The 27,798-nt window shown below is 46.0% G+C and overlaps 1 protein-coding gene across 7 annotated transcripts in view; it reads left to right on the forward strand.

Annotated features, from left to right (window-relative positions):
• ATP9B (ATPase phospholipid transporting 9B (putative)) overlaps positions 1-27,798 on the forward strand; it is a 668,517-nt gene that overhangs the window by 546,604 nt on the left and 94,115 nt on the right. For all 7 annotated transcript variants that reach the window (XM_033934419.1, XM_033934424.1, XM_033934423.1 and 4 more), the window contains 3 exons: positions 11,491-11,574; positions 16,438-16,608; positions 25,633-25,731. In XM_033934419.1, the coding sequence (XP_033790310.1) occupies positions 11,491-11,574; positions 16,438-16,608; positions 25,633-25,731 (354 nt within the window). The remainder of the gene's footprint in view (positions 1-11,490; positions 11,575-16,437; positions 16,609-25,632; positions 25,732-27,798) is intronic.

Genomic DNA, 27,798 nt, shown 5'->3' on the forward strand with positions numbered 1-27,798 from the left:
TAACAGCTGGATCTGGAAAGGCCATCGGTCTCTTTCCCCACCCACCCCCACCCACATGTATCTCAAACAAGATCCTCAACCTAAGTACCCATAAATAAAGACACAACAACATTAAATTGGAAAATAGAGTCGCAGCTCTGTTTATTATAACAACAATAACACAGAATTATAAACAACCATCAAGCTACCATACAGCTACATATAAACAGCTTTTTGGCCCCCGTGACCCCGCCCCTGTCAGCAAAGGTCAGGGGGGGGGTGGCAGGAACCGCCCTGCCCCTTCGGTCAGGTCACCAGCCCACCTGGGACCCGCTTCCGAACCAGCTGCCCTCTAGCCGCTCATTTCCGGATGAGCCCCGGCTTTTTGGTAGCTTGAACCCCGCCTGCAACTCTAGAGCTCCCACCCGGGAACCAAACCACCCCGCAAAGGGAGGGTGGGCGGGAAAGCCGCCGCCGAGGACAGAGAGAGACCCGACACTCGGCGGCTTGACTCTAAAATAACCCTGCCCTGAGCGTCCTGCCGCTAGCCAATCCTGCACTCCTAAACTCGGCAGGACGCATTCCCTCCTATCCTAAGCTCCCTTTTAAACTTTGTCCCGCCTCTCTTCCCCCCAAGAACCAATCCCGACGGGCAGACACGAAGAGCCTTCCAGCCCCGTGTTATCAACGCCCGTCGAGACTAGCTCTCGGGCTAACTTTAACAGCTGGATCTGGAAAGGCCATCGGTCTCTTTCCCCACCCACCCCCACCCACATGTATCTCAAACAAGATCCTCAACCTAAGTACCCATAAATAAAGACACAACAACATTAAATTGGAAAATAGAGTCGCAGCTCTGTTTATTATAACAACAATAACACAGAATTATAAACAACCATCAAGCTACCATACAGCTACATATAAACAGCTTTTTGGCCCCCGTGACCCCGCCCCTGTCAGCAAAGGTCAGGGGGGGGTGGCAGGAACCGCCCTGCCCCTTCGGTCAGGTCACCAGCCCACCTGGGACCCGCTTCCGAACCAGCTGCCCTCTAGCCACTCATTTCCGGATGAGCCCCGGCTTTTTGGTAGCTTGAACCCCGCCATGAGCCCGAAATCCTATTACGGGCTCCCCCCAAGAAACAGAGCTGCGACTACAAACCCCTACTCTCCAAACAAGCCTCACAACATGCCGCAAAGTCCTCAAGAAACAAATCCAAACCCACATCTGAAAGATGAACACCGTCCCTGGCAAACAAACCCCTACAAGTTACATCCACCCATTCGTGTCTGATGTGAAGCCCCCCCCCCCCCGAAGCGCCACCCACGCCCCAATTTGTTTATTAACTTTGGACAAACCCCTGGTCCACTTCTTGGACCCCAAACACCGAGGTCGCGGGACAATATCCGACCAAGCCAACCTCGTAGCAGGGAACCAAGACATGATACACCGAAAATCATCTCGGGCTGCATTGACAAGCTGCTTGCCAGTGTAAGAGTCCACATCGTTTCCGCCCAGATGCACAACCAAGATGTCTGGGCGATAAGAGCAGGTCCGCAGGTCTCGCATCAGGGGCAGCAACTGATTCCACCGCATGCCCCGCTGTCCCCACCACGAGACTCGAACACCTCGGTGAAAAAGGCCAAGATGCATACCACCCTGTCGGACCGTCGCCCAATCACAGGCCCAGTGAATAAAGGAATGCCCCACGATCCACACCGTAAAGGAACGAGGGACCCAACCTACAAAACAAAGCAAATTACTGAAACAGAGAGAATAAGACCAAGGAGAGAACACATGCCAGCGTGCCAGAGCAACAGGCTCGGATGCAAACAAAAGTGCTCCCCAGCCCAACTCCCAACAGTCAAAACACAACCCCCCTCACACCAAATGCCCACCCCAGTACAGCTACGACAAACCAGATTAGCGCATACCAGTACGAATGTAACCTCTGAAAGCACCAGAAACCCATCTGCCCAAGCTTTGAATGACTCCGTCATTGAGACCCGCTTCCCGAGCACTCGTCGCCGCTCCTATCCGAAAGGAGTGAGTCCCAAAACGCGCTGGATTCAGCCCACAGCGCCCTAAAGCCTTTCGCAACACGGCCAGCAGTTGATAACGGGTAAGAGGAGACCCGTCATGGTGAACCAATAAAACAGATCCCCCGGCAGGCCGGACTGCCAAGTACTCCTCCAGCAAAGACACCGGACAAGAACAACTGCCCGGAACTCGCCGAAGCTGCACTGACTGCCCCCGACCTGCCTGATCCGTTTTAGATCGCGCCACCAGCACTCTCAAGGTGTCACCAATCAACTGCACGTGGTGTAAACGGAGTCCCTCCTCTTCCCGGCCTGCCGAAGGACGCGCCAGGAGTTCCCCAACTCGCAACGCCCCAAAAAAGGCCAAAGAAAAGGACACTTTGAACAACCGTTCCTCGTAGGCTGAAAGGACAACCGACCCTAAGACCTGCAGCAGCCGCACCAGCAAATCATGAGTAATCAGTATCCTACTGTCAGGAAGGACTGGTCGGAGCCTGCCCATAGCCGCCAGCATCCGTTTCACCAGGAAACCAGCGGAAGGATTACCCCAACCGAAAGCCTTACAAAAGAAGGCAAAACCCGCCAATTTCCCAGCTACAGAACGACGGGAAGCCCCATTCCGGAAACAGTTCACCACAAACTCCGCCATCAGCTCATCGGAAACCGGGCCTGCAGACCAACCCTTACTCTGCAAGAAGGAGGAAACAGCCACCCAGCCAGCTCTATAATGGGTCCAAGTCGAAGGGGCCACAGAGCGCCTCAGCATGTCCCAGATGGAAGTCTCACCAGCTGCCACAGCGACTCCGGCATGGACCGTCCTTCGAGATGAGCGCCCGGAGCAAGACGACGGAACTGCAAAAAGTCAAAGCGAGACAAAGCGTCAGCTATACCATTATGAACCCCCGGTACATGACGAGCCCTGATGAACAAGTTAAGAGACAGACACCTAAGAACCAGCTCCCTAATCAAGGAATTAACCAGCAAACATTTCGCAGTCTGCCTATTAACAACAGCAACCACAGCAGCATTGTCACACCAGAAGAGTAACCGCCTGTCCCTCAATCTATCCGGCCAAAGCTCGCAGGCCACGATCAACGGGAATAACTCCAGCACGGTAACATTCCTCGTGACACCACGTCTGTGCCATTCAACTGGCCAACGCTCAGCACACCAGTCCCCCTGAAAATACAAGCCAAAACCGACGCCACCGGCCGCATCAGAAAACAACTCGAGGTCAAAATTAGACACCTCCCGAAACTGAATAGGAAGAGTCCCGTTAAAAAACAACAGAAAACGAGACCAAATGCGCAAATCCGCCCTAACCCCGGCCGAAATACGCACAAAATGCCGGGCAAGACGTACCCCAGACGTAGCGTGCGCCAGCCGCCTAGAAAAGGCTCTACCCATCGGCAAAACCCTACACGCAAAATTCAAAGAACCCAGCAAAGACTGAATTTCCCGCAAGGGGACCCTCTTCGCCCCCAAAACCCGCCGAATCTGGACCAACAGCTTGTGAACCTTGCAATCAGGCAACCTGGTCACCATAGCCACAGTGTCCAGCTCGATGCCCAAAAAGACGAGCGAGTTAACCGGCCCCTCTGACTTGTCCGCCGCTAACGGAACCCCAAATTCCACGGCCACGAGCTCGAATGTCTCCTTCAGCCTACCACACTCCCCAGAACCCAGAGAACCAATGAACAAAAAATCATCCAAGTAATGAACCGAGGAGTCGAGATCCGCCCTCTGAACCGCCACCCAATGCAAAAAAGTACTGAAAGCTTCAAAATAGGCACACGAGATGGAACAACCCATTGGCAAACACTTATCGAAATAAAAACGGCCGTCAAAACAAAAACCCAACAGAGGGTAAGAATCAGGGTGAACAGGCAGCAACCGGAAAGCTGATTCAATGTCCACCTTGGCTAAAAGAGCACCCGGGCCCAAGCGCTGAATGATTGCCAACGCGCTGTCGAAAGACGCATAGCGCACCGTACATAAATTGCGCGGAATACCGTCATTCACAGACCGACCTAACGGAGAGGACAAATTATGAATCAAAAGAAACTGCCCAAAAACCTTCTTAGGAACCACCGCCAAGGGTGACAAACAGTGTTCCCGCTAAGCTGCGTTGACGTGCGCACGCGCACAAAATATTACCTCGCAGCGCACAAGTTTCTCGTCGCAGCGCACACAGTGTAGAGCACAGTTCTTCAACCGCCGGTCCGCAAACAAAATCTTGCCGGTCCACGAAGGATTCGGTCCCCGCCGCAACGAAAGGCCGGCGTCAGCTGACTTGCAACTTCCTGTTGCAGTCGCTGTGCCGGGACTCCTGCCTTCGCCGGGACTCCTGCCTTCCACCGCGTTTGCCTCCTGCCTTGTCTCCGCACCTCCAGACCAGCAGCGGCAGCTGTGTATGCTTTTAACTTCGGCACAGAGCTGCCCCTAATCAATAGTTTAGCGCGGTTTCATAAGGCAGCCTCGGGGCCTTTGCTAGGCCGGCCCACATCGCATCATCGAAGCGGGCCGGCTATCAAAGGCCCCGAGGCTGCCTCATGAAACCGCGCTAAACTATTGATTAGGGGCAGCTCTGTGCCGAAGTTAAAAGCATACAGAGCTGCCGCTGCTGGTCTGAACTCTTGGGCCGCTGAAGGAGGGCAAAAAGCAGCTGTCCTGGAGGTTTCCCTTCCTCTCGCCTTTACAGGTTCCTTTTTTCCACCTTTTTTTTTTCCTTCAAACGGCAACGGGCCCCAGCATCGACATCAATCAAGTAAGTTCCACTGTCAATCAAGCGGTTCTGCTCGGCCAAAGCTTCCCCTGTGACATGAGCCACCCTCAGGGGAAAGAAAGTGACCCACAAAGGTGAGGGGAAGGGGGGCAGATGATGGAAGTTGGGGGGGGGGAGAGAGAGAGAGAAGGGGCAGATGATGGAATGGAGGAGATGAGAGAGAGAGAGAAGGGGACAGATGATGGAAGTGAGAAGAAGGGAGAGAGAGCAGAAGGCAGATGGATGTCAGTTGAGAAGGGAGAGCAGATGCTGAATGGAAGTGGGGAAAGAACACATACTGGATGGAAGGAGGAGATAAATAAAGGGGGAAGAAAATAGTAAGATAATGGAGGGGTGAGGGAAAGGGGTGACAAGCTGTGTGTAGACACAGTGAAAAGAGGGAAACGGGACTAAATAGTAAGAAAGAATTTAATTTAGATGGAGGCAGAAAATAGAGAAGGAAGACCAGAGAAGAAAAGGGAAGAGAGAGCAGAGAATGATCAGATCTGAGTGGAGGAAATGAGAAGAGAGATATGCTAAAAACCACAGGGGGGAGGGAAGGATAGAGATGCCAGACCATGAGGGGAACAGAAGGAAGATGATGGATGCTAGACCAAATTGGGGGGTGGGGGGGGGCAGGAGGAGAGATGGCAGGGAAAGACAGACAGTGAATGGAAGGGGCAGATGCTGGACTGAAGAGACAGAGAAGGTTATCATGCTGCTGTACCGGGCCATGGTACGCCCTCACCTGGAGTACTGCGTCCAGCACTGGTACTTTAAGAAGGACACGGTACTACTCGAAAGGATCCAGAGAAGAGCAACTAAAATGGTTAAGGGGCTGGAGGAGTTGCCGTACAGCGAAAGATTAGAGAAACTGGGCCTCTTCTCCCTTGAGCAGAGGAGATTGAGAGGGGACATGATAGAAACATTCAAGGTACTGAAGGGAATAGACTTAGTAGCTAAGGCAGGGAGAACGAGAGGGCACTCTCTAAAGTTGAAAGGGGATAGATTCCATACAAACGTAAGGAAGTTCTGTGGTAGAAAGCAACATATTTATTTGGCTCATAACTTGCTGGCGCCCGATATTTTTAGCTCACAGTGAAAAAAGTTTGCTCACAACACCCGCCCGCTTAGAGGGAACACTGGTGACAAATGCATGGCAGGAAAAGGTTTCTCCAAAAAGGGGCCCGCAATACGACCCCGAGAAAGTTCCTCATCTAATTTGATCCGTACCACTGACCCCAAGCGACCCACTGAGGAAGAATTACGAGAGGAAACGTCACTTCTGGGACCCTGGAAGGGGATGAGGAATCCCTCGGAAAAACCGAGCAATAATAAAGAAGCAGCCTTGGTAAGAGGGTACCGTAAAAGCCAAGGCCGCATGGCATCGACCCGAACAGGAGTGGGAAGCCTAGAAGAATCACTTACCAGGACCGGCGCCACCAGCCGATCCCTTCTTGGGACACTTAACGGACGGATGCCCTTGCCCGCAAAGCAGGCAGACATGCTTAAACCTACAGTCGGGGAACAGACACGTCGATTGAACTTCCAACAAGCGTCTGACACCTGACCCCCCGCGACGCCCGGGGAGCTGGCGGAAGTCCGAAAGGGCCGCCCCGAGCCAGATCCAAAGTTCCCAGGACGCGCCGAAACCCCCCCTTGAGACCCCCCAGCCTTAGACGCCATATGAGTCAACCAAAGGTTAATGTCCTGAGTACCCCAAGACATATGACGATTTTCCTCCATCTTGTCGCGAAAAGCCTCATCATAGTTGAGCCAAGCCCAACCACCGAAACGCTGATAGGCATCCAAGACGGAATCGGCGTAAGACAACAATAAACTGGAATCAATCGGACGCGCTCTACCCCAAACACTAGCTAGCCTCAAAAACGACCGGATCCAATTGATAATATTCCGAGACACAGGAGAGGGACGCACAGGAACTCCGTCCTTTTTAACTTTCTTTTTAGATTTCTTATGAACACGCCCCTCCAACAGCCGGAAAATATCAACACACCTACGTTTTCGAATTTTTCGCCGCCACGCCTTCGGCACTTTTTCTCACAATTCAGACAACGCGACCAACGCCGGAGCACCCCGAGAGCTAACGTCCGAAGAGCGAGACTGACCCAAGAGACCCTCCGTCCCCGAAACAGAGGGTGAGGAAGAACTAGAAGAAGAAGAAGAGTCAGACGAGGAAGAAGAGGACGACACATGCCCCTTACCCTTACCCTTCTTCCTATGACGTCTTCTAGCCCTTTTACCCCCACCAATCCCCCCTTTGTCCCCGTTACCCAGTCCAGCAGCGCGCTGAGGCTCTGCCACTCCTGAAGTCTCCACGCCAGTGGCGCCCCCTGCAGCAGCCACCACATCCTCCATCGTCTGACCAGGATCACGATCCACCACCACCGACGCTGATGCCGCTACCGATGCCTGACCAGGTCCAACCGCTCCACCGCTCGATGTCTCCGGTCTCGAACTCAGGTCCTGCAAAGCAGAAAGAGAAAAGGGAGCAGCACCCGAACCAGGAGAATGAGATCCTAATGCCAGAGAAGAGGCAAGACCCTGTGAACCCCCGCCTAGAGGCTGAGGACCCAGGCCCCACCCTACCGTGGGAAAAGACCCCCCGCCTGAGGAAGACGTAGTCCCCACCACGGGGGAAGGAAAAGGAGGCCAGAAGCCGGAACCCCAACCCTGAAACCAAGGACCCGGAGGCCAAACAGGCCAGGGGGGTGGGAAAGAAACAGACTGAGCCGACCCCTGGGACAAAGAAAGGGAACCGCCCTGAACACCGGTAATGGAACTAGGAGTCTGAGAGGGAAAAACAGGAAGTTGACTAGCCCCTGAGGATGCTCCCAGACCCGAAGGAAAAACAGGGGAAGAGAAAGAACCTAACCCCGGGAAAAGAGGAAAACCAGGAGACCCTGCGCCTGCACAAAAGGAAACACCAGCCAGGCTACCACCCTCCCCAGAAGGACCAGCCCCAGCAGTACAAGGGACCGGGAGAACCTCAAGGGAACCACAAACCTCCCCCACAGATAAAGGAACACCACTCTCACCAGACCTACCCAAAGAAGACCCAGCAGATCTTCCCCGACCCCCTTTTGGAGGCCCGCCCCTCCGCCCCCGGCGACCCACAACAAGCGCAGCGGCCGTCATGGCAGACAAGGCCGTCAGTTTAGAAGACCGAGCGGACTGAGGACGAGCCCCAGCGTCAGACGGAAGAGAACTCACCAAGTCTGACACAGGATCCTCATCAAAAGAATCACCAGCTTGAAAAGACATCTCGGCCAGGTCCTCCACGTGCTCCGCCAGCCCCACGTGCTCTGCCATCTCTACCGAGGAACCGCACTGCTCCAAACACCACAGACCGACACGTGGAAGAAAAACTACCCGAGCCACCACCGAGGACAGGAAGACAGCAAACCTCACTACACCAAGCAACGCGAGCCCCACGCGAGCAGAAAAACAAAAAAAATTCACGAAAGCCACCGCCGAGGACAGAGAGAGACCCGACACTCGGCGGCTTGACTCTAAAATAACCCTGCCCTGAGCGTCCTGCCGCTAGCCAATCCTGCACTCCTAAACTCGGCGGGACGCATTCCCTCCTATCCTAAGCTCCCTTTTAAACTTTGTCCCGCCTCTCTTCCCCCCAAGAACCAATCCCAACGGGCAGACACGAAGAGCCTTCCAGCCCCGTGTTATCAACGCCCGTCGAGACTAGCTCTCGGGCTAACTTATATTCTCCAACTATTATATAAATTCAAAGAGTTTAAGTTCAAAAAAATAATAAGAACTTATCTAAGTGGGTTCAGATAGCGTTGACCCGGCGAGGTTCTGACGCGTTTTGCCAATCCTGGCTGCTTCAGAGAACCTGCTACGCTGCTAGTGAACTGTTGCTTAAATAGTCCAAAGTTAAAGGTGCTTCTTATATCTAAACAAAGTAACAAAACACAAAAAATGATGCTAGTTTGTAACAAACACTTGTGAAAATCCATGTTACAGCTAATAAACGATTGTCATGGCACTGACAGCAGGGTACCTGGTTCAGAGGAACTTTTTTTTACGTTTCCTGTGACGTGGGAGCTCAGCTGAGCTTCCTGTATTTGTACAATGACGATGTGTCAATCACTTAATGAAGAAACGCCCACCACTCTACTTCCTTGTTTAACCCTTTGGGAGACACAGTTTGCCAGTGAAATATCCACCTTTGTTCTTGTTTCCATAACCACACTTGCTCATTGCCTCCCCTATTCAAGTGAGCCACTTCCAAAACAACAAAACGAAGATCTTGCAATTGATGTGGAGTGTCTTGCCAATGTTGTACCAGGGGGGCCCCCATATCGCCCCTCCTGATTTTGCTCAAATGTTCAGTAATGCGAGTTTTAATCTTTCTAGTGGTGTGCCCAATGTAAACCATATTGCAGGGGCACATGATCATATAGACTACCCCCTGAGTGTCGCAATCTGAATGCTGCTGGAACGTGTGTGTCTTAGATAAAGTAGGATGTTTGATACTTGTAGTTTCCAAAACATAAGGGCATGTGCTACAATGCCCACATTTGAAATGTCCAATAGGGTGCGCAAGCGCACTGGCCGAAACACTAACAAACTGAGAGGAGGTCATACGATCACGCAGATTTCTACCTCTAGAATACGCAAACAATGGAGGTTGTTCAAGGCTATTATGGACCTGTAAAATATGCCAATGCGTGTTAATGATTTTTTTAATGGCAAATGCTTTGTAAGAATAAGGAAGAGTGCATACCATCCGGGCCTCTACATAGTCAGATTTTGGCTGCAACAAATAAGTACGATGGGCATATAAAGCCCTTTTGTATGCCTTTTTGATGATGCTGTGGGGGTATCCCCGTTCTACAAATCGTTGCCACATGTCACGAGCACGGGTCTTGTACTCGACTTTATTACTGCATAAGCGTCTTAACCTCAAAAATTGGCCCACAGGTAAGTTGTCTCTAAGGTGACGAGGGTGGTAACTAGTATAGTGAAGCAGATTATTTCTGTCAGTGTTCTTCCGATAAATGGTGGTTTCAAAAGAACCTTGATGCAAGGTGATGAAAATATCAAGGAATGCAATCTGAGTGTCTGACGTAACTGCAGTAAACTGTAAATGCGAGTTGCACGAATTAAGCCACTGTAAAAATTTATGAAAGGCTTCCAGGGTGTTGGTCCAAACTAAAAAAATGTCATCTATGTATCGTTTCCACACAAAGATGTCAGAAAAATACGTGGAAGAATAGATATATTTATCTTCAAAATCCGATACATAGAGACAGGCCAATGACGGGGCCATCGTAGCCCCCATGGCAGTGCCCTGAATCTGCAAGAAAAAATCTGTGTCAAACATAAAATAGTTTTGTTTCAATGCAATGCTGGCAATAGCTACTAGGAAATCCACACGTGCTGGAGTTAACTGGAGGGTACTTAGATGTTTCCGCACTACTTCAATCGCACTGAGTTGGGGGAATATTGGTATATAGGGCTTGTATATCGAGGGTAACCAAAAAAGCCCCCTGAGGAATAAAATGAGGTTCTTGGAGCCAAGTCAGCATAGAGGTGGTATCTTTAACATATGACTTCGCCAAGGTAACTAAAGGTTTCAAATAGAAATCCACGAAATCAGATAAAGGCTCCAACACTGAACCGATCCCTGAGACGATGGGACTCCCGGAGGGTTTGTAATGTTTTTATGAACTTTAGGGACGAAGTAAATCACTGGAATGACAGGATGGTTTTGATGTAAAAACCGGAATTCTTTATCAGTGATGGTTCCCTGTTCTAACGCCCTCACAAGAGTATGTTGAATAAAATCAGAAATTTCAACAGTGGGATCGTGTAATAAACCCTGATAGTATCGGGTGTCACTTAGTTGCCTGCGAGCTTCATTGACATAAGAAGTAGTGTCTTGTAATACGATCCCACCACCTTTGTCAGCGGATCGTATAATAATGTCAGGATCTTTGGCTAAAATCTGCAATGAATGAGTCATCTCCTTAGACATATTGCGCCTAATGTGAGTAGGATGGGTTTCTAAACTGGCAATGTCTCGCTCAACTAAGTTGTGAAATACTTGTAAATGAGGATCCAAAATGCCCGGAGGATTCCATGTAGACGGTCTACTGAGCCCCGTGGGGCCTGGGTCCGTCGCTTTGTCTTGAAAGAATAATTTCAGATTGCACTTTCTGATAAGTTTAAATAAACTGATACGAGTGTCCAAGGGGTTATAGTTTGTAAATGGAACAAACGACAACCCCTTAGACAAAACAGACATTTCACTGGAAGTCAGACTCCTACTGGATAGATTAAACACATTATTCATTACTGCTAGGGCTTCGGAGGACGTCTCCCCCTGGTGGTCCAAATATGGTGTTTAATATGAGAGCATCAAGATCAGGAAGAATCAGACTTATCCTCAGTTGATTGTCTCAGCTGAAAAATCCAGGTTAAAATAGATATTGAAACAGAACTAGTCTGCCATCCTCATGTTGAAACTACATGTGTGTTACTTAAATTGACAGACCAGCTGTGGACAGCTATGAGTTTTATGCCAATTTTTAACATACAGTAAATAGTAGATATTGTATTTTCAGCATGGCTAGTCTAATATTTTCCATAATAATTCATTTTAACATATTAAAAAGAATAAAGGCTCGTAGATTTTAATAAATGTTCCATTTTCTTGGTTCTAGTGTGGTAACATGGCAAGAGAAGGATTACGCACTTTGGTTGTTGCCAAGAAATCATTGACAGAAGAACAATATCAAGATTTTGAGGTACAAAAATGATGCAGCATTATTAGAATAGCCCTTAACATGTGGTTAGTGCATGCTAACAGGCTACTGTAGAATGCCCTGTTCTTGTACAAACTGAGCATGTGGTGAATTCCTAGCATCATTAGCAGGAAGCACGCCGTGGACATCTGTATTACAGAAGGTGGAGGGGAGTGGCTCAGCCACTTCATGTCTTGGTCTGGTGGGGCTCTTGTACCCTGCCAGCCATTTAAAGGGGTGCTGCAGGTTTGGCGGTAGCCTGAGTCCAAAGTGTATGTTAGAGGGTGGGGGCAGAAGGCTCTGGCCCCCAAGGGCTACCCCTCTATGCAGGGCAGGATTAATTCTTCAAGGGCCCCTAGGCACACAAGTACACTGGGCTTCCCTAGCCCCATCCCCGTTTATTTACCTGTTTTCTGAAAGTTAGTCAAAAATGTATTAAAATTAGTCCAATAAAAGACTCACCGTTTCTATTCTAACCATTTTTCAAAACAGCTATAATACTACTTTATCCTAAAGCAATAAAATAAAAAAATATAATTTTTTTCTACCTTTGTCATGTGGTTTCTACTTTCTTCATTTTCTTGTCATTCTCTTCCTTCCATCCACTGTGTCTCCCCCTTCCATTTCTCCTCCTGCCCCCACTCCCCCCCCCCCCTTTGGTCTGGCATCCATCATCTTCCCTCTATTTCCCTTATGATCTGGCATCTTTCTCCTTCCATCTGTACTTCCCTCCCCCCTGTGGTTTTTAGCATCTCTCTCTTCTCATTTCCTCCACTCAGATCTGATATCTCTGTCTCCTTCCCCGTTCTCTGGCATCACTTTCTCATCTCTTTTTTTTCCTTCTTTTCATTGTGTCTACTCACAGCTTGCCACCCCTTTCCTTCACCCCTCTACTATCTTACTAACTCTGTCTTCTTCCCCCCATCTAGCATATGACTCCCATCCAGCATGTGGGAAAGCAGCAGCAGCTACTGCTTTCCCATATGCGCCTCCCCACTTTCATCATCTGCCCTCTTTTCTCTGTGTTCTCCCCACTCTTTCTCTGGATTCATCTGCCCCCTTCTGCAGTCCCCCATATCTCTCTCTCTCCCGGCTCCGGCCCAGGCCTATCTCCCTCTTCTGAAATGACCGAGACCAGTCTCTTTATAGTGAATAATAAGCTTTAAATTTATTTATATTTAACAATACAAATAACTATGCAGCGACTATTATTATCCAGATAAAGAGGAGAGATCCAACACTGAATGCTAGCAATTCAGAGTGGAGAGTTTTCTCTGAGTTGGTAAGGCAAATCTGACCTACTTATATACACAGCTTATCAAATAATCTCCCTCCTTCTCTTATCCTGGATTGGTACAATAGTTTTTTATAACAATATTATTGATCAAACTACAATTAACATATTGTTCCTTCGTTCCAGGGTCTGCCTTTTAAAAATCAGACAAGCGTAACCACTTTTAGGTCTGGGGATTTACTTTGCGTTCCCTCTATAGATCAGGGGAACTTATTCATTTATTCTAATTCGGGGTTGGTTCCAAGTTCTAAATTCAGCTGTGTTTTGGTTGCGTGGTCTGCACATCGTGGGTGGGAATCTGTACTTTCAGCAGTCTGGTCTTTCCATCAGTCTGGTTTTTATTCAAACTCCAGTTCCTGTATACATGCTGAGGTCAGCCATAGTGCTGTTTCTTCACCTACCTGTATGGCAGGACTTTGGTTAGTGTCATCTGCACAGGGATAGTGATTTTTCAACTCACTTCCCCTCATCTTCGCGCAGGTTAGTCACCACTCACCTTTCTGATTTTTTTTTTTCAAATGGCGAAGGGCCCCTCTCTTGGGAAAGATCGACATTGCCCCGCCCTCCAGGAAAGATCAGCATTGGTCGGCCCCCCTGCATCAGTGGCAACCATCTTTCAAGCGGTGCTGCTGCTTGGCCAAAGCTGCCCTCTGACGTGAACTGCCCAGGCAGAAACAGGAAGCTGAGTCAGAGGGGAGGCTTTGAGATGAGCACCGCTTGAAACAGAACAGTTGCCGCCTATGTCGATCTTTCCCAGGGGGGGGGGGGCACGATGCCGATCTTTGCTGGGGAGCCCGTCGCCTTCTGAAAAAAAGCTCAGTTGTCTTGTATCTTCAGCGGGCCCCCTGGCAAGTTTGGGCCCTAGGCACGTGCCTACTGGGCCTACCCATTAATCTGGCTCTGCCTCTGTGGCTACACCACTGCCTGTTGCAGTTCCTCTTTGTAAATGGCCACCACAACCTCTAGCAGTAGTCTTTCAGTAGTAGTGGTATCCATATTCCCCTCCCATATCTGTCATTGCTCCTCTATGTCCATATACTACCCCTATGCATTATCTCCCCTTTGTGTCTCTGTCCTTATGCTCCCCTCAGTGTTCATCATCTCCCCTGTTTTTATATACCTCCCTATGTCTATCTTCTCCCATCTTTTCCTCCCCTACATCAATGTATCTCTCCCTCTTTTTCTTCCCTCCGCTGTGTTCAGTATTTCACTCTCTCTTCCTTCATCCCCTTAGCTCAGCATCTCTCTTTCCCTTCCCTTCTCTCTCCTCCTCCCTGCAGGTCCAGTACATCTTTCTCTTCACTTCCCTTCCCTCCAGCCCCACAGGTCCAATGCACTCCCCTTCCCTCCAGCCTCACAGTTCCAATGCACTCCCCTTCCCTCCAATTTCCATGGGTCCAATACCTCTCTCCCTTCCAGCCCTTCTGTGCAGTCCAGCATTCTCTCCCATTTCCTCTTCAGCTGCCGCCCCCTCCACCCCCCCACACACACACACATTGGTCCAGTACCTCCCTTCCGTCCATCTCCATCCCTCCCCCATGGGTCTAGCACTTCTATCCTGCAAATGGATGGAACTGGTGTCAGTCAAATTGTAAATTACAAAAACCAAAAGACACAGTTACAATTGCAGCAAGCGATCAGTCTTATATAGAGGAAAAGGGTCTCAGAAACCTGCTCAGAACCATCAAAATTCAAAAGACCTGAGACTTATTGGTTACAGATCTCAATCTCTGACCCTGGAAAAAATCTCTCTAAACTACATACGATTAAGGATAATGACTCCCTTAGTCCCTCAGGACTTTTAAAAAATCTTTGCATGTCTTGAAGCTGGAATAAAACCCAGTGTGGAAATTCATTTGGTAAAATGGAAAAAACACGTATAGATTTTAGTCCTTCCCAAATCCATGACATCTCAAAATCTAATTATGGCATGAATCTCCATATGTACATAATGTTTTTCTGAAATCAGTATTTGTATGCAATATAATATACTTGTACACATGCAAATGCCACTAATTACACATGGATATGTTTCTAAGATAATGACTATAATGGCAAGTGTACACTTTTCAACTTATTACTTCTTGTTGACATGCCACAGGCTCTGCTAGTACTCCAGTTTTGCATTTACTTTTGATTCACTGGCCAACACTCATTTTGGTGCCTCAACTGTTAGACATGTTTCTGGGTATATTTGATCTGCTGATTCCAGCATCTGCTCCCCCATCTCTCCACCTCCATCCAGCATCTGTTGTCGTACCCCCCTCCACCCTCTTTCTCCACACAATAAGTCTAAAGCACCACTCAACCTCTTCCCCTTGTCGGGCCATCTCCCTCCCTCCTTCCCCCTCACCTTTACAGCGCTTTTCAAAACCAAAGTTTTCACTCTCAGAGGGCCCCTGACACAGCTGCCTAGATGCTTCTCCTCTTACGCAATGCCCCCGTGATGAACTGTGAAGCCGTTATCCTCCTTTCACACAAACCGCTGCTACCCTCCTCCATGCATGCCCCACTCACCCAACATCGCGCTTACCATTAGCACTGGAAACCTGCTGCCACCATCAATGCTGTATTCTGATCTGGTGCAGGGCCTTGAACATCTGCGCATGCTCAAAGCCTGCCTGCTCTCGCCTTCTCTGAGAATCTTGGGACAAAAGCTGGCAGGCTTTGAGCATGCGCAGATGCTCAAAGCTCTGCAACAGATCAGAATACAGCATTGACGGTGGCTGCAGGTTTCCGATGCTAATGGTAAGTAGGGTGTGCATGGAGGAAGGCGGCGGCAAGGGTTTGTACGCATGGAGGATAGCGGCTTTGAAATTAAGCACGGGGGTGGGCATGTATTCACCGGGGAGAGTGGGGGGGGATCATTTTATTGAAGATTACAGGACTAGTTGTCATCGAGAGTTGAATGGAGGACAGCCTTGCTATTGATCTGGTGGTGGCTCACATATAAACCGAGACCCCCGTTTTTGGGCCAATTTTTTGGCCCAGAAATCTCGGTTTATATCGAGTATATACGGTAGTTGTGAAACAAAGGTCATTCATTATAGATTTTTTTTTAATGTGGGTAATTTTAAATACCTAAATTTCCCATTCAAAAAAGAAAGGTGGTTATGACACCCTGATTCTGCAGAAGATATCTTTTAAATAGCAGTAAAAAAAATTAATAAATTCAACCATATCTAAGAAACTAGAGCTGATGCGGTCTATCCAATGCAATTTTCTGAATGAGCGCCCCAAATAACCCCAGGAACAGATCAAAAAACTCAAGGCACCAAGAAAAAATTTTTTTGTTGGCCTGTTTAATGAAAGGTTCTCTCTTAAATTCTGAAATAGATTGTTTTAATTATTCTTTCACTGAAGATCTATTTCCTTACGCTACTTCTCTTTCCTTTCAGCTCATACCAGGACCTCTTGATCTAGAGCTCCTTTTCATTCAAAGAAATGCTTGAAATTTGCATATTAGTTCATCCTTTGAGGCATTTCAATGTTGATGTTGTATTCTCTCCTTAGATCATTAAATATTACTTCATAGCGCTTATTGATTTTCCCAAATATGTTCCCATAAACAGAATCGATATAACCAAGCAAAGTTAAGTATACATGACAGAACATTGAAGGTGGCCGCAGTGGTCGAGAGCTTGGAGAGGGAAATGGAATTGTTGTGTCTCACAGGTGTAGAAGATCAGCTGCAGGCTGATGTACGACCAACACTGGAAATGCTAAGAAATGCTGGAATAAAGGTATGAAGTCAAAATCATTAAGAACATATAACATACACACCAAAACTAGAATATGGCAACATTTTGTCTTCAGAATTGAATCTGTTTACTTTATATCTGAATAATAGCTATTTTTTAATTACTGCTTTTGATTTACAGTATTGGTATACTGATTTCATAGGAAGAATTCATCATAGCTCTAAACATATATTCATCAGATATGTGCTAGAAAAGTCCTTAGCTAATGAGTTGGTTTACCTTTTATCCTCAGATTAAGATCCTTGTTCCCAGTGCCTGTACCTAGATCTTTTTAGATAAACTAAAAATTCATTCAAGTTTATACAAGTATAAATGAAAAAATGGTATGCATTTGTTTTATTTTTGCATAAAACCCCTCAGCCCAAGAAGGTCATGTGGTGCCAAGCCGGTGAATGAGTGTTCATAAAGTGAGCTCCAAACCTCCTCATGGAAAATACTCTTCCGACTTTGTACATTCACTTCGTTTTTCTAAATAACATCAATGTGAAGACTTCAGGTGCTGTTTTCTTTACTGGTAGAAAGAGAATTGATGTTATGGCTTCCAAAATCCCTTGGAAAGTGAAGGAGTGGAGTTGTGCAGGAGAACACAAAATGGCTGGGGATGACCAAGCGGGGCCAAGGTCAATCAGTTCTGTGTGAGCGGCTGAAATAGCTAACAAGCTCAAGTGAGCACTGAACATAGCTATAGATAAAAAGCTCCCCAAAATAGCAGATAAATTGGGCTTAGTGGTTGGCAGATTGGAATTGCTGCGAATGGACTTTCTATCCTATTAGCAGAGGCTCTCAGATTTGGAGGACAGTATTCAGCAGCAGAATACCCTGCAACGGTGTCTTCAAAATTAGATTGCTTTATTGGAAGAAAAGTTGGATGGTTTGGAAAATTACATATTCTCATTGCCGCAAACCTGTACCTTGTTACCTGAAACAATTGCAGAACCTGAACTGCGAAACCTTTTGGAGATGTGGCTCCCACAACTTCTAAAGGTTCAGTCTGATGTTGGACCATTGAGGATAGAAAATGCACATAGGCTGAATATGGTAAAGGCCTTGATCTCGCGGCCCAGGACAATGATATTAAAGTGCTGAATTTTGTGCACAAACAAGAAATATTGTGAGCTGTGAAATCAACAGGCCCTTTGATATATAAAAATAAGAGAGTTATGTTTTCAAGACTTCTCTGCAGCAGTAATGGCTAAATTTAAAGAGTTTGGTCACATCTGTTCAGTTTTATATCAGAAAAAGGTTCAATCTGCTTTTCTATCTAGCTCGCTTAAGAGTTCAACACAAAGGCAAAGTGCAATTTTTTGTACAAGCAGGAGAGGTGTTGAAGTTTGCTCAGCGATTGCTTAATGTGGAACCTTCTACTTGATTAGGTTCCTGTACATGTGTGAATCCACAGTTACCCTTTGAATTTGTGTCACTTGGATGTGATGTCCAGAATTGGATATTGTACTTTACAATCTTTGTGGAATTTGGGACCTTTCCACCTTTAAACTGCACATCTTTCTTCTTTTGGATCTTGGAGACCTTCCACTAAAGATAATTATATAATCCTCTTGCACTAGATAGTCACCTACAGGGTTATTCCTAGAATACTACTACCTCAATATTTCGATTTGAACATGAAGCGGGTATGTTGTACTCCTAAGATGATGATGAGAAAGCTCATCGTAGTGACCTTTTTGGAAGAAGCACAGAGAGAGAGTTGCTCTCAGATTTTATTGGCACCTATTTTCTGCTTAGATGGTGCTTAGCGTTACTTCCCATCAATAGTCATCCATGAGACAAATGGAACATCATTCTTAGAAGTTATGGTAAACATTTTGTGATCTATAATTCCATATGAACATTTTCAGAGATACAGCTGTATTGTGTATTATTTTTAATTTTAAGCTCACCATCCAGTTATTGTTCTTTAACTCTTTGAAGGAGTAATAATGTTGCCTAAAGTACATACTTGAATTTTATAATGCAGGCTTAAGAATATTTTCTTTTGTTATCACTGTGTGTGTTTGCAAATTATGTGGGCCTGCATTTTGCTGTTTATACGTTCACTTTTTCTTTCTTGATTATAACAGGCAACGTTGTAGAGGGCCTGCCCTTTTCTTAGTATGTTGGAGTGGGAATTTTTTTTTTTACTTACTCTCTAAAGCACTGTTCTTCAACCACTGGTGCGCGGACTGGTGCCGGTCTGCAGGAAATTTCTGCCGGTCAGCACAGGGCCGGCAAGATTAAAGTGACTATAGGTCTGTTTTCAGACCTCCTGTCCCATTGTCCCCACACATAGCTTCAGGACAGCATCCCGAAGCTGTGCTCGGGGACAACGGGACATGCGATCATTTCCTGTCCCTCCCTCCTTTCTTTCCCCGGGTCCCCTTCTCTTACCGCCCTGCCACTGCTGCTAAAGCCAACAGGAAGTCTTCTTTCCGACGTCAATTCTGAAGTCGGAGAGGATGTTCTGGGCCAGCCAATCACTGCCTGGATGGCCCAGAACGTCCTCTCCGACGTCAGAATTGATGTCAGAAAGAAGACTTCCTGTCGGCTTTAGCAGCAGCGGCAGGGTGGTAAGAGTAGGGGAAAGGAAGGAGGGAGGTGGGGTTTTTTTTTTTTGCGGGGCAGGGAGGGAAGGTGGTAGGCAGGCAAGCAGGCTGGCTTTGGCCAGGGAGGGAGGGAAAGAGGTAGACAGGCAGGTAGGCTGATTCGGGGGTGGGGGTGGGACAAAGTGTGGAAGGCAGTGAGAGAGACATAGGAAGGATGCACTGGGGGCACTAAGGACATGGGAAGGAGGCACTGGGGGCACTAAAGACAGGAAGAGGCACTAAGGACATGGGAAGGAGGCACTGGGGGCACTAAAGACATGAGAAAGAGGCACCGGGGGCACTAAGGACATAGGAAGAAAAGAGGGAGGGAATAGAAAGGGACAATTCTTGGGCCTGAGTGCAGAAAAAAATAAATGAAAGAAAGGATACACAGACAGAAGGAAACGCAACCAGAGACTCATGAAATCACCAGACAGCAAAGGTAGGAAAAATGATTTTATTTTCAATTTAGTGATCAAAATGTGTCAGTTTTGAGAATTTATATCTGCTGTTTATATTTTGCACTTTATTTGTCTATTTTTCTGTAGTTACTGAGGTGACCGAGCTTGCGGAGATGAGGCGGAAACGGAGTTTTTAAATTTTAGTCCTAGTAGTTTGCCGGTCCACAAAATAATTCTTTTATATCTGCCGGTCCACGGGTGTAAAAAGGTTGAAAAACACTGCTCTAAAGTATTTAATTATGAGTGTTTTGGCTACTATCTTGCCTGAAAGCCACTCTGTTGGGGGTTTTCACCTAAGGGGGATGGGGGGTTGCATATTGCTCTAAGGATGGAAGGAGGGTAGAGAATTTTATTTGTCACAAGATATCTTAGTAAGGAGGAGGTAAAGGAGCTTCACTGTGACCTCAGTCCTATAACAAGACACTAATTACATTACATTACATTCGTGATTTCTATTCTGCCTTTACCTTATCTAGGTTAAAGAGGATAGGATGGTTAGGAGGATATGTAGGGTGGGTAAGGGACTAGGGATAGTTTGGGGTTTGGGTTTTTTAATTTGTTAGGAGGATTTTTTGTTACTTTTCTTCTGTACTTCTGAAAGCTTGGGTACAGGGAAGATCTTATATGAGAGATCATCAAAAAGTTTCCATACTTTTATTTTTTTAACACTATTTATTAAATATCTCAAAAGCAAATTACATCACTACCTGCAAGGTGAGCCAGCTTTTATTGACTTGCTATATGTTAATGATAGATATAAATTTTAAATGCTGTTTGTATGTCTCTTAAATTGTTTTTTGTGGAATATGAATGGGATCACTTCTCCCATTAAGAGAAAGAAAATAAGCTCTGAATTACCAAAAAGCAAATTTAACCTTTCTTCAAGAGACTCGTTTATCTTCTGCGAGCATGAGAAATTCAAAACATGGTGGGTAGGATCTATAGTGGGTACACCAACAATACATTGTAAGGCTGGGGTATTGATCTTAATATAACAGTTCACCAGATCTCGGCTGATACTGCTGGGAGATATGTTTTAGCAAAAGTTATGTTAGAGAGACAAACATTGCTATTATGTAATGTAGATGCCCCCAATAGCCAAGATGCTGTTTTTTCGCTCCATTATTGCTCTTCTGTCTTCAAAGCAGAGTATCCCAGAGAGAACATATATCACTGTTTTATTGGGAGGTGACTTGAATAGTGTATATGACCCTTAGATAAATCACAGCCTTCTGAGAATGTTAGACTTAATTTAACCAAAGAAGTGCCTGTGTTGTGTTGCACTCTAGATCTTATAGATGTTTGGAGAACATTACCTGCAAGAGAGATTACACACCTTTCATAAGCATAAGCATCACTGTCCAGAATTGACTACTGAGTCAGTCCATGTCAAGTGAACCAGTTTTGAAAATTGTCCACACTTGACCTCCTACAAATTGAATAAAATTTTGTGTGAACTTTCACTAGGTTCTCATACTAAATCATTCAAAATTTTGGGGCTGGATCTCCATTGGTTTGAGACTTACAGGCAGCTGAATGGAGGTCACTTTCAGAGTGCCATGGTCAGTATAACACAAAATAACCACTTTGTCCAGGCACTGCAGCCCAACAAAACCTGTTAGAGGATTGAAATTTTTGGGATTGTTACAACCCCTGGTACCAAGTTCCTATGCAAATTTGGAACCTAAAATGAGTTTGCCTCCCTTTTTATGGGCCAGCAAACTATGAGAAAAATGTTGCAATAAGAAATTTAAGGCCTACTTTGACTTCTCATTGCTCCTGACCTATACTTTGATTCGGGCAACAAGTGACCAACGCCAGGTAATTAACATACCATAGTTTTGCAACAATTTTACTGACTTAATTTATGAAAATACAGCTGAGCAAAAATGTGTCATAAGCTTAAAGCATGATAAGCACAACAACCTTAGCTTTATTGTAAAATGTCACATCTCTAACTCACAATAGGCACCAAAGATGCATGTCTATGGCAAGGCCAGGTTCAAGATTAAACAGGTGGCTTTTGCAGCAAAAAAGATGCTCTTTCAAATGACATAAAGAAAAAAATTAAAAAAAACTACATAATAGAGATATTTGCACCCCAAAAATGGTGAAAATGTGCATAAAAAGTGACATCACATCTTTGTCATTATATTTTTGCTTCCAGTTGGCTGCACAGCCTCCTAGTGCAGATCCTAGATGTACATTATGGGCCGTGACTACTGGTACAGTTATGGCCTGAATCAAAGTATAGGTCAGGAGCAATGAGGAAACAAAGTAGATCTTAAATTTCTTAATATAAGATTTTTTATATGGTTTGCTGGCCCATAAAAAGGGAAGCTAGCTCATGTTAGGTTCCAGACTTTGCACAAGAAATTAATACCAAGAGTTGTACAATCCCAAAAAATTTCATTCCCCTAATGGGTTTTGTTGGGCTACAGCACCTGGATAAAGTGGCTGTTTTGTGTTACGCAGAGTATGGCATGCTACAGGTGACCTTGTCACAGGGAATTCCCTGTGAGCACTAAGGAAGACCTAAAGATGCCAGATGCTGGAAAAAGTGCAGCTAACTAGCTCATGTTCCTATTAAACACAAGCCCAGGTTAATTCAGAGAGAAAAGGCACATACAAAAAGTATTTTACAGTCTGAATTTAAGCAGTATAGTACCTATTTACCTTTTCCTAGTTCAGGATCCAGTAACATAAAAACAAGACAGACAATCTCTGCTAGGCTAGGAATAGGGAATTCAGAAGCTACTGTTAAACAAGATCCATTAGGGAGAAAACTAGTTTAAACCAGCACACAGCCCTCAGGAAGACGTAGCCAATTAGGAAAAAGCTTACACCTGGGACTGCAGGGGAGGGAAAGGCAGGAGGAACATCCTTTCTCTGCTCCCTCTCCATCCAACATCTGCCCTCTTTCGCCTGCCTTCCATCTGGCGTCTGCCCCCCCTCTCCTCCCTTCTATTCAGCATCTGCCCCTCTCTCTTCTCCTTTCCATCCAGTGTCTGCTCCCTCTCTCTCTTTCGCTTGCCTCCCTTCCATCTAGCATCTGCCCCCTCTCCCTGCCCATTCTATCCAGCGTCTGCCCTTTCCATCCAGCGCCTGCCCTTCTCCTTCCATTTAGCCTCTGCCTTCTTTCTCCTCCCATCCAGCATCTGATCCGTGTCTCTCTCTCTCTCCCCCCTTTCTCCTCCCTTACATTAAGCATCTGCCTCCTTTCCCTTCTATCTAGCATCTGTCTTTTCTCTTCCCCATCCAGTGTGTCTCTTCCCCTTTTTCCCTTCTATCCAGAGTCTGCCTCCTCTCCAAAAATCCAGACACTGCAGCAAAGGTGGCATAATAAAGGTAAAGCCATCATGGTGGTGCTCTGTTCATCCTCGTGACTGCTTGTCCCACCCCCTTCGGATATCACTTCCAGGTCTGGGGCAGAACCAGCAGTCACGAGGATGAACAGAGTGGCCCCACAATGCTTTTATCTTTGTTTTGTCATTACTGAAACAGCGGCAGTGGGTTGTGGGGAGATTTTTAAGGGTTGAGTGGCACCCATGGTTCCCCGCACTCCGATATGCTGTAATGATATGCTGTAAATATCACAGAATATACCATTCCTCAGCAACAGCAGCAGATGAATCCAGAGACTAGTGGGATAGTACACATCTACCAGCAGGTGGAGATAGAGAACTGATTAACAGGTGGTCCTCTTGGTTGGCACCCTCCCTGTATCCTCAGTATAGTCTATCTCCCAGCAGGTGATGGTCACTGTTCCACGAGCTCCTGGTTTTTGGCTGAATTTTGGTGTATTCTGCTGTTGAGAATTTTTCTCTTCAGTCAGTTTGGGGTGTTTGACTGAGTGGTGCCAACTTTGGGAGTCACACTTGGGCCCCCCCAGGTCCCTGCTCCACCCTCCCCTCCCCTGGATTGAGGGTTCTTCATAGTCCTCTGCGTTTTTATTCTTTCCCTTTAACAAAAAAAAACAAAAAAACTAACAACTTGTGCACAGAGGCTCCTGTGCTGTTCCTGGACAGAGCTTGGCTGTCTGTGCTAATAAGCAGCTACCAGCATTAACGTCGGTGAACTCCAGGGTGAGTGCTGTTTTTTGTTGTTTTTATATGATCGTTGGAGTTATTAGTTCTGCCGGGTTTGTCGCGGAGGTTCTTTGCCACGTGGTTGATCGACGATGGTGTTTTCATGGCGGCTGAGGCGGTTAAAAGGTGTTCCCACTGTGGGAAGTGGCGAGCACCGTTGGGCCTATGTGCAGCGGGGTGTGCAGATGCTGTGGGGGACAATGTGCAGTTCGCGCCTCTTATATTGGCTGTTTCCCACGCTGATGAAGGTGGACCTGCATCTCCCGCGCTCGCGGCTGCAGCCGTTCCACTTCGATGCACGTTGGCAGCCGCGCCAGCTATCAGCGATATTGCTTCGGTTTCTTCTGCTGCGGGTCCGATTTTGGGGCAGGAGATGGCCGTTTCCACCCAGGCCCATTCGACTCTGGGATACAGGGAGGGTGCCATCCAAGAGGACCACCTGTTAATCAGTTCTCTATCTCCACCTGCTGGTAGATGTGTACTATCCCACTAGTCTCTGGATTCATCTGCTGCGTCTAGAGGAAAGAAAATTAACAGGTAGGAACATAATTTTTCCTTTTTTACTTTCAGCAATTGCATTTATTCTTGGATACTAGAAGAGCTTCCATCTCTGCACCATGATATAATAATTCACATTAATTAATGCAAGGTTTCCTATCTTTCCTTTTTTATTTCTTTTTTTACAGCTTTTTTATTTCTATTTTTACAGCTGCTTCTGGCTTTAATTTCTTGGATTACCCCTAATTGTGGACTACTTAGCATACTATACTGCATGTTGCATTTTATATTTCTGTTTACTGTTTGATATTATTTTATTCCAATTTTCTATACAAAGTTTACAAATAAATATTTAATAATAATAAAAAAAATAAAAAAGGCCAAAATGGTTTTGTTCCCAACAAGAACATGATTCTTGCTACCTATCAACATTTTGTTTTTTTGTTTATCCCTTTGTTTTGAAGCAGGATAACTATGGATTCCCATATATAAAGGCTTATTATCTTGATTGTCATAAGAACATAAGACTAGTCTTACAGGGTCTAGCCCAGTATCCCATCTTCATAGTGACCAATTCAGGTCACAAGTACCTGGCCAAAATCCAAATAATAGCAAATTCATGCTACCAATCCAGGGCAAGCAATGGCTTCTCCCACATCATTCTCAATGATAGAATATGGACTTTTCTTCCAGAAACTTGTCCAAACCTTTTTTAAAACCAGCGATGATAACCGCTCTTACCACATCCTCTGGCAGTGCGTTCCAGAGCTTAACTATTCTCTGAGTGAAAACAATATTTCCCCCTGTTGGTTTTAAAAGTATTTCCCTGTAATTTCGAGTGTTCCCTAGTCTTTGTAATTTTTGATGGAGTAAAAGATCGATCCACTTGTACCTGTTCTATACCATTCAGGATTTTGTAGACTTCAATCATATCTTCCCTTAGTCATCTCTTTTCCAAGCTGAAGAGCTCTAACCTCTTTAGTCTTTCCTCATACGAGAGGAGTTATATTCCCTTTATCATCTTGGTTGCTCTTCTTTGAACCTCATGTCCTTACCTGACCCCTCAACCCGTTTTCCATGGCCTCCCTCTATAGCAGTTTTAAGTATATCTCTTTCTTTCATATCTTCTAACAGTTAACACCCTCCTGCCACCACTACCACATCCCCTACCACTTCTTTACCACAATACTCTATGACCATTCCAAGCATTTTTACGTTCTGTTGCAGTTTTGGTCATCATTACTTTTCCTGGTAGGCTACTGCATGCATCCTTCACATTCTTTAGGAGGCATTGTACAACCAAACAAAAAATGACTGATGGACAGATGTAAAAGTTCTATATACATTAGAGTCCTTTTTTGTAATTCTTGTTTTTTGCAGATATGGATGCTCACTGGTGATAAATTGGAAACTGCTACTTGTATTGCAAAAAGTTCCCACCTGGCATCTAGAAATCAAGACATTTACATTTTCCGACCTGTAAGTTTTATTTTATAGTTATTTTTACATGGTGCTGTTCTTCCTGGCAATTATCTATAGTGAATGATTTTACATTGTTTTGACAAGTATGTTAGTAAGTTCTTCCATGTGTTCAAGTGGAAAAATAAAAGTATTAACTTTTTTAACCATTCAGATTTAGTAAGTCTATTTGGGGCCAGTTGCACTTTAAAGTCAGTGATCATCTAACGATTGTCGGTAAACCAGTTTTGACTGGTTTAGCGATATATCCTTTACCGACCCAATGCAGAAAATGGCTTACCACATGGTTTTCTGCACAATCGCTCATTCTCTGATCCGACCATGCAAATAAGTTCATTAATATTGAAATGCTATATAAACTAGCAGAGCAATTGATGCTCTAACATGGCTTCCCGATGCACAAAAAAAACCTATAATTTAACCCTTTTTTTAATGGACACAGATGCTGTGTGTGTTACATACAAACCCTGCCAATGATGGCCCTCCCCAATGGCACTGAGAACGGACACCTTTCCCATGGCAGCAAAAATGGCAGAAGGGATGCCCACTCCCTCCTGCTATACTGACCCCATCCCCTGCACGAGATGAAATAGCAGGAAGGATGCCCACTTCCTCCTGCCTTGGTGACTGTCGTCCGCATGAGAGAAAATTGGCAAGAGGGATGCCCACTCCCTCCTGCCATGGCAATTCCTTCACATACAAGAGAAAATTGGCAGAAGGGAGGCCCACTCTCTCCTGCCTTGGTGATTCCCCACAGATGAGAAAATTGGTGGGAGGGATGCCCACTCCCTCCTGCCAACAGAGGTCCCCTCCCATGAACCATCCCCTTCCCCCCCCCCCAAAAAAGGCAAGAGGGATGCCCTCTTGCTCCTGTCACCAAATGCTCCTCCGAACCCCCCCTGTCATTTTTGGGGGTGGGGGAAGGAGGAGGGTAGGGGGTGGTTTGGGGGGGCATTGTTGGCAGGAGGGAATGGGCTTCCCTCCTGCCAATTTTCTCTCATGCAAAGGGAAGGGGTTCGGCATGGCAGGAGGGAATGGGCATCCCTCTAGCCAATTTTCTCTCGCATGGGGGCTGATCGGCATAGCAGGAGGGAAGTGGGCATCCCTCCTGCTGATTTTCACTGGTGCAAGGAAGGGAGAGGTTCGGTCCCCAGTGCCGGTTCATCGGGGAGATGTCAGGGAGGTCTATCATCGGCAGGGGGGACTTTTTATTTGAATTGGGAAGATATTGTGCTTGTGTAAAATAACACAGCATCTGTGCCCATTAAAAAGAAAAAAAAAAGGTTTTCTGCCTTGAACAGGTGAGTGGGAAGAGGCTGCTTTCAGGGCTTCCCCTGCCAGCTCTGCACATGTGTGAGAGTTGCTCTCAGAGCAATCAATTGGACGGGAAAGTCGGGGATTATGACGAACCTCTGTGCAAATCATTGGCATACAAAATTTTTAGTGCATCAATAGCTCTTTTAGAATCGGCCAAAATCTGAGCGGAGTGAACCCATGTGGTCTTACCGATCCTGTTTAGTGCATCTAGCTCTCAGTAAAGATTTTGAGAAGAAGAGGGGATATTAGTGGTGGAGATAACTATATTTGACAATCATCACCTGAAGCAAAATCACTAATATATAATCAGTATTCCCTTAACAAGTTAAAAATTTATATTTATTTTAATAATATTTGTAGCAGAGTTTTTATTAATTTCTTCCTAGAGCTATTAATGCAATGCATTATAAAATAACTTTTGCCTATTCAGAAATAAATAAAGATAGATCTAAGAAAACCTTTTTCTTACACACTTTAAGGCCTCTTTTATCAAGCTACAATAGCGAGTGCTGCGCCACAAATACACAGAAGCCCATTCAATCCCTATGGGCTACGGTGCATTTACCACGCTGGCCCATATTATTTGACTTGATAAAGAGGCCCTTATTAATGTGTTATTAGTAAATAAGAATATAGAAACCGCCATAGTGGGTCAGATCGGTGGTCCCTCAAGTCCAGTATCCTGTTTCCAACAGTGGCCAATTCAGATCACAAGTTGCTGATAGGATCCCCAAAATGTGAATAGATAGA

The sequence above is a fragment of the Geotrypetes seraphini genome, chromosome 2 (genome assembly GCF_902459505.1).
Source record: "Geotrypetes seraphini chromosome 2, aGeoSer1.1, whole genome shotgun sequence".
Classification (NCBI taxonomy): Eukaryota; Metazoa; Chordata; class Amphibia; order Gymnophiona; family Dermophiidae; genus Geotrypetes; species Geotrypetes seraphini.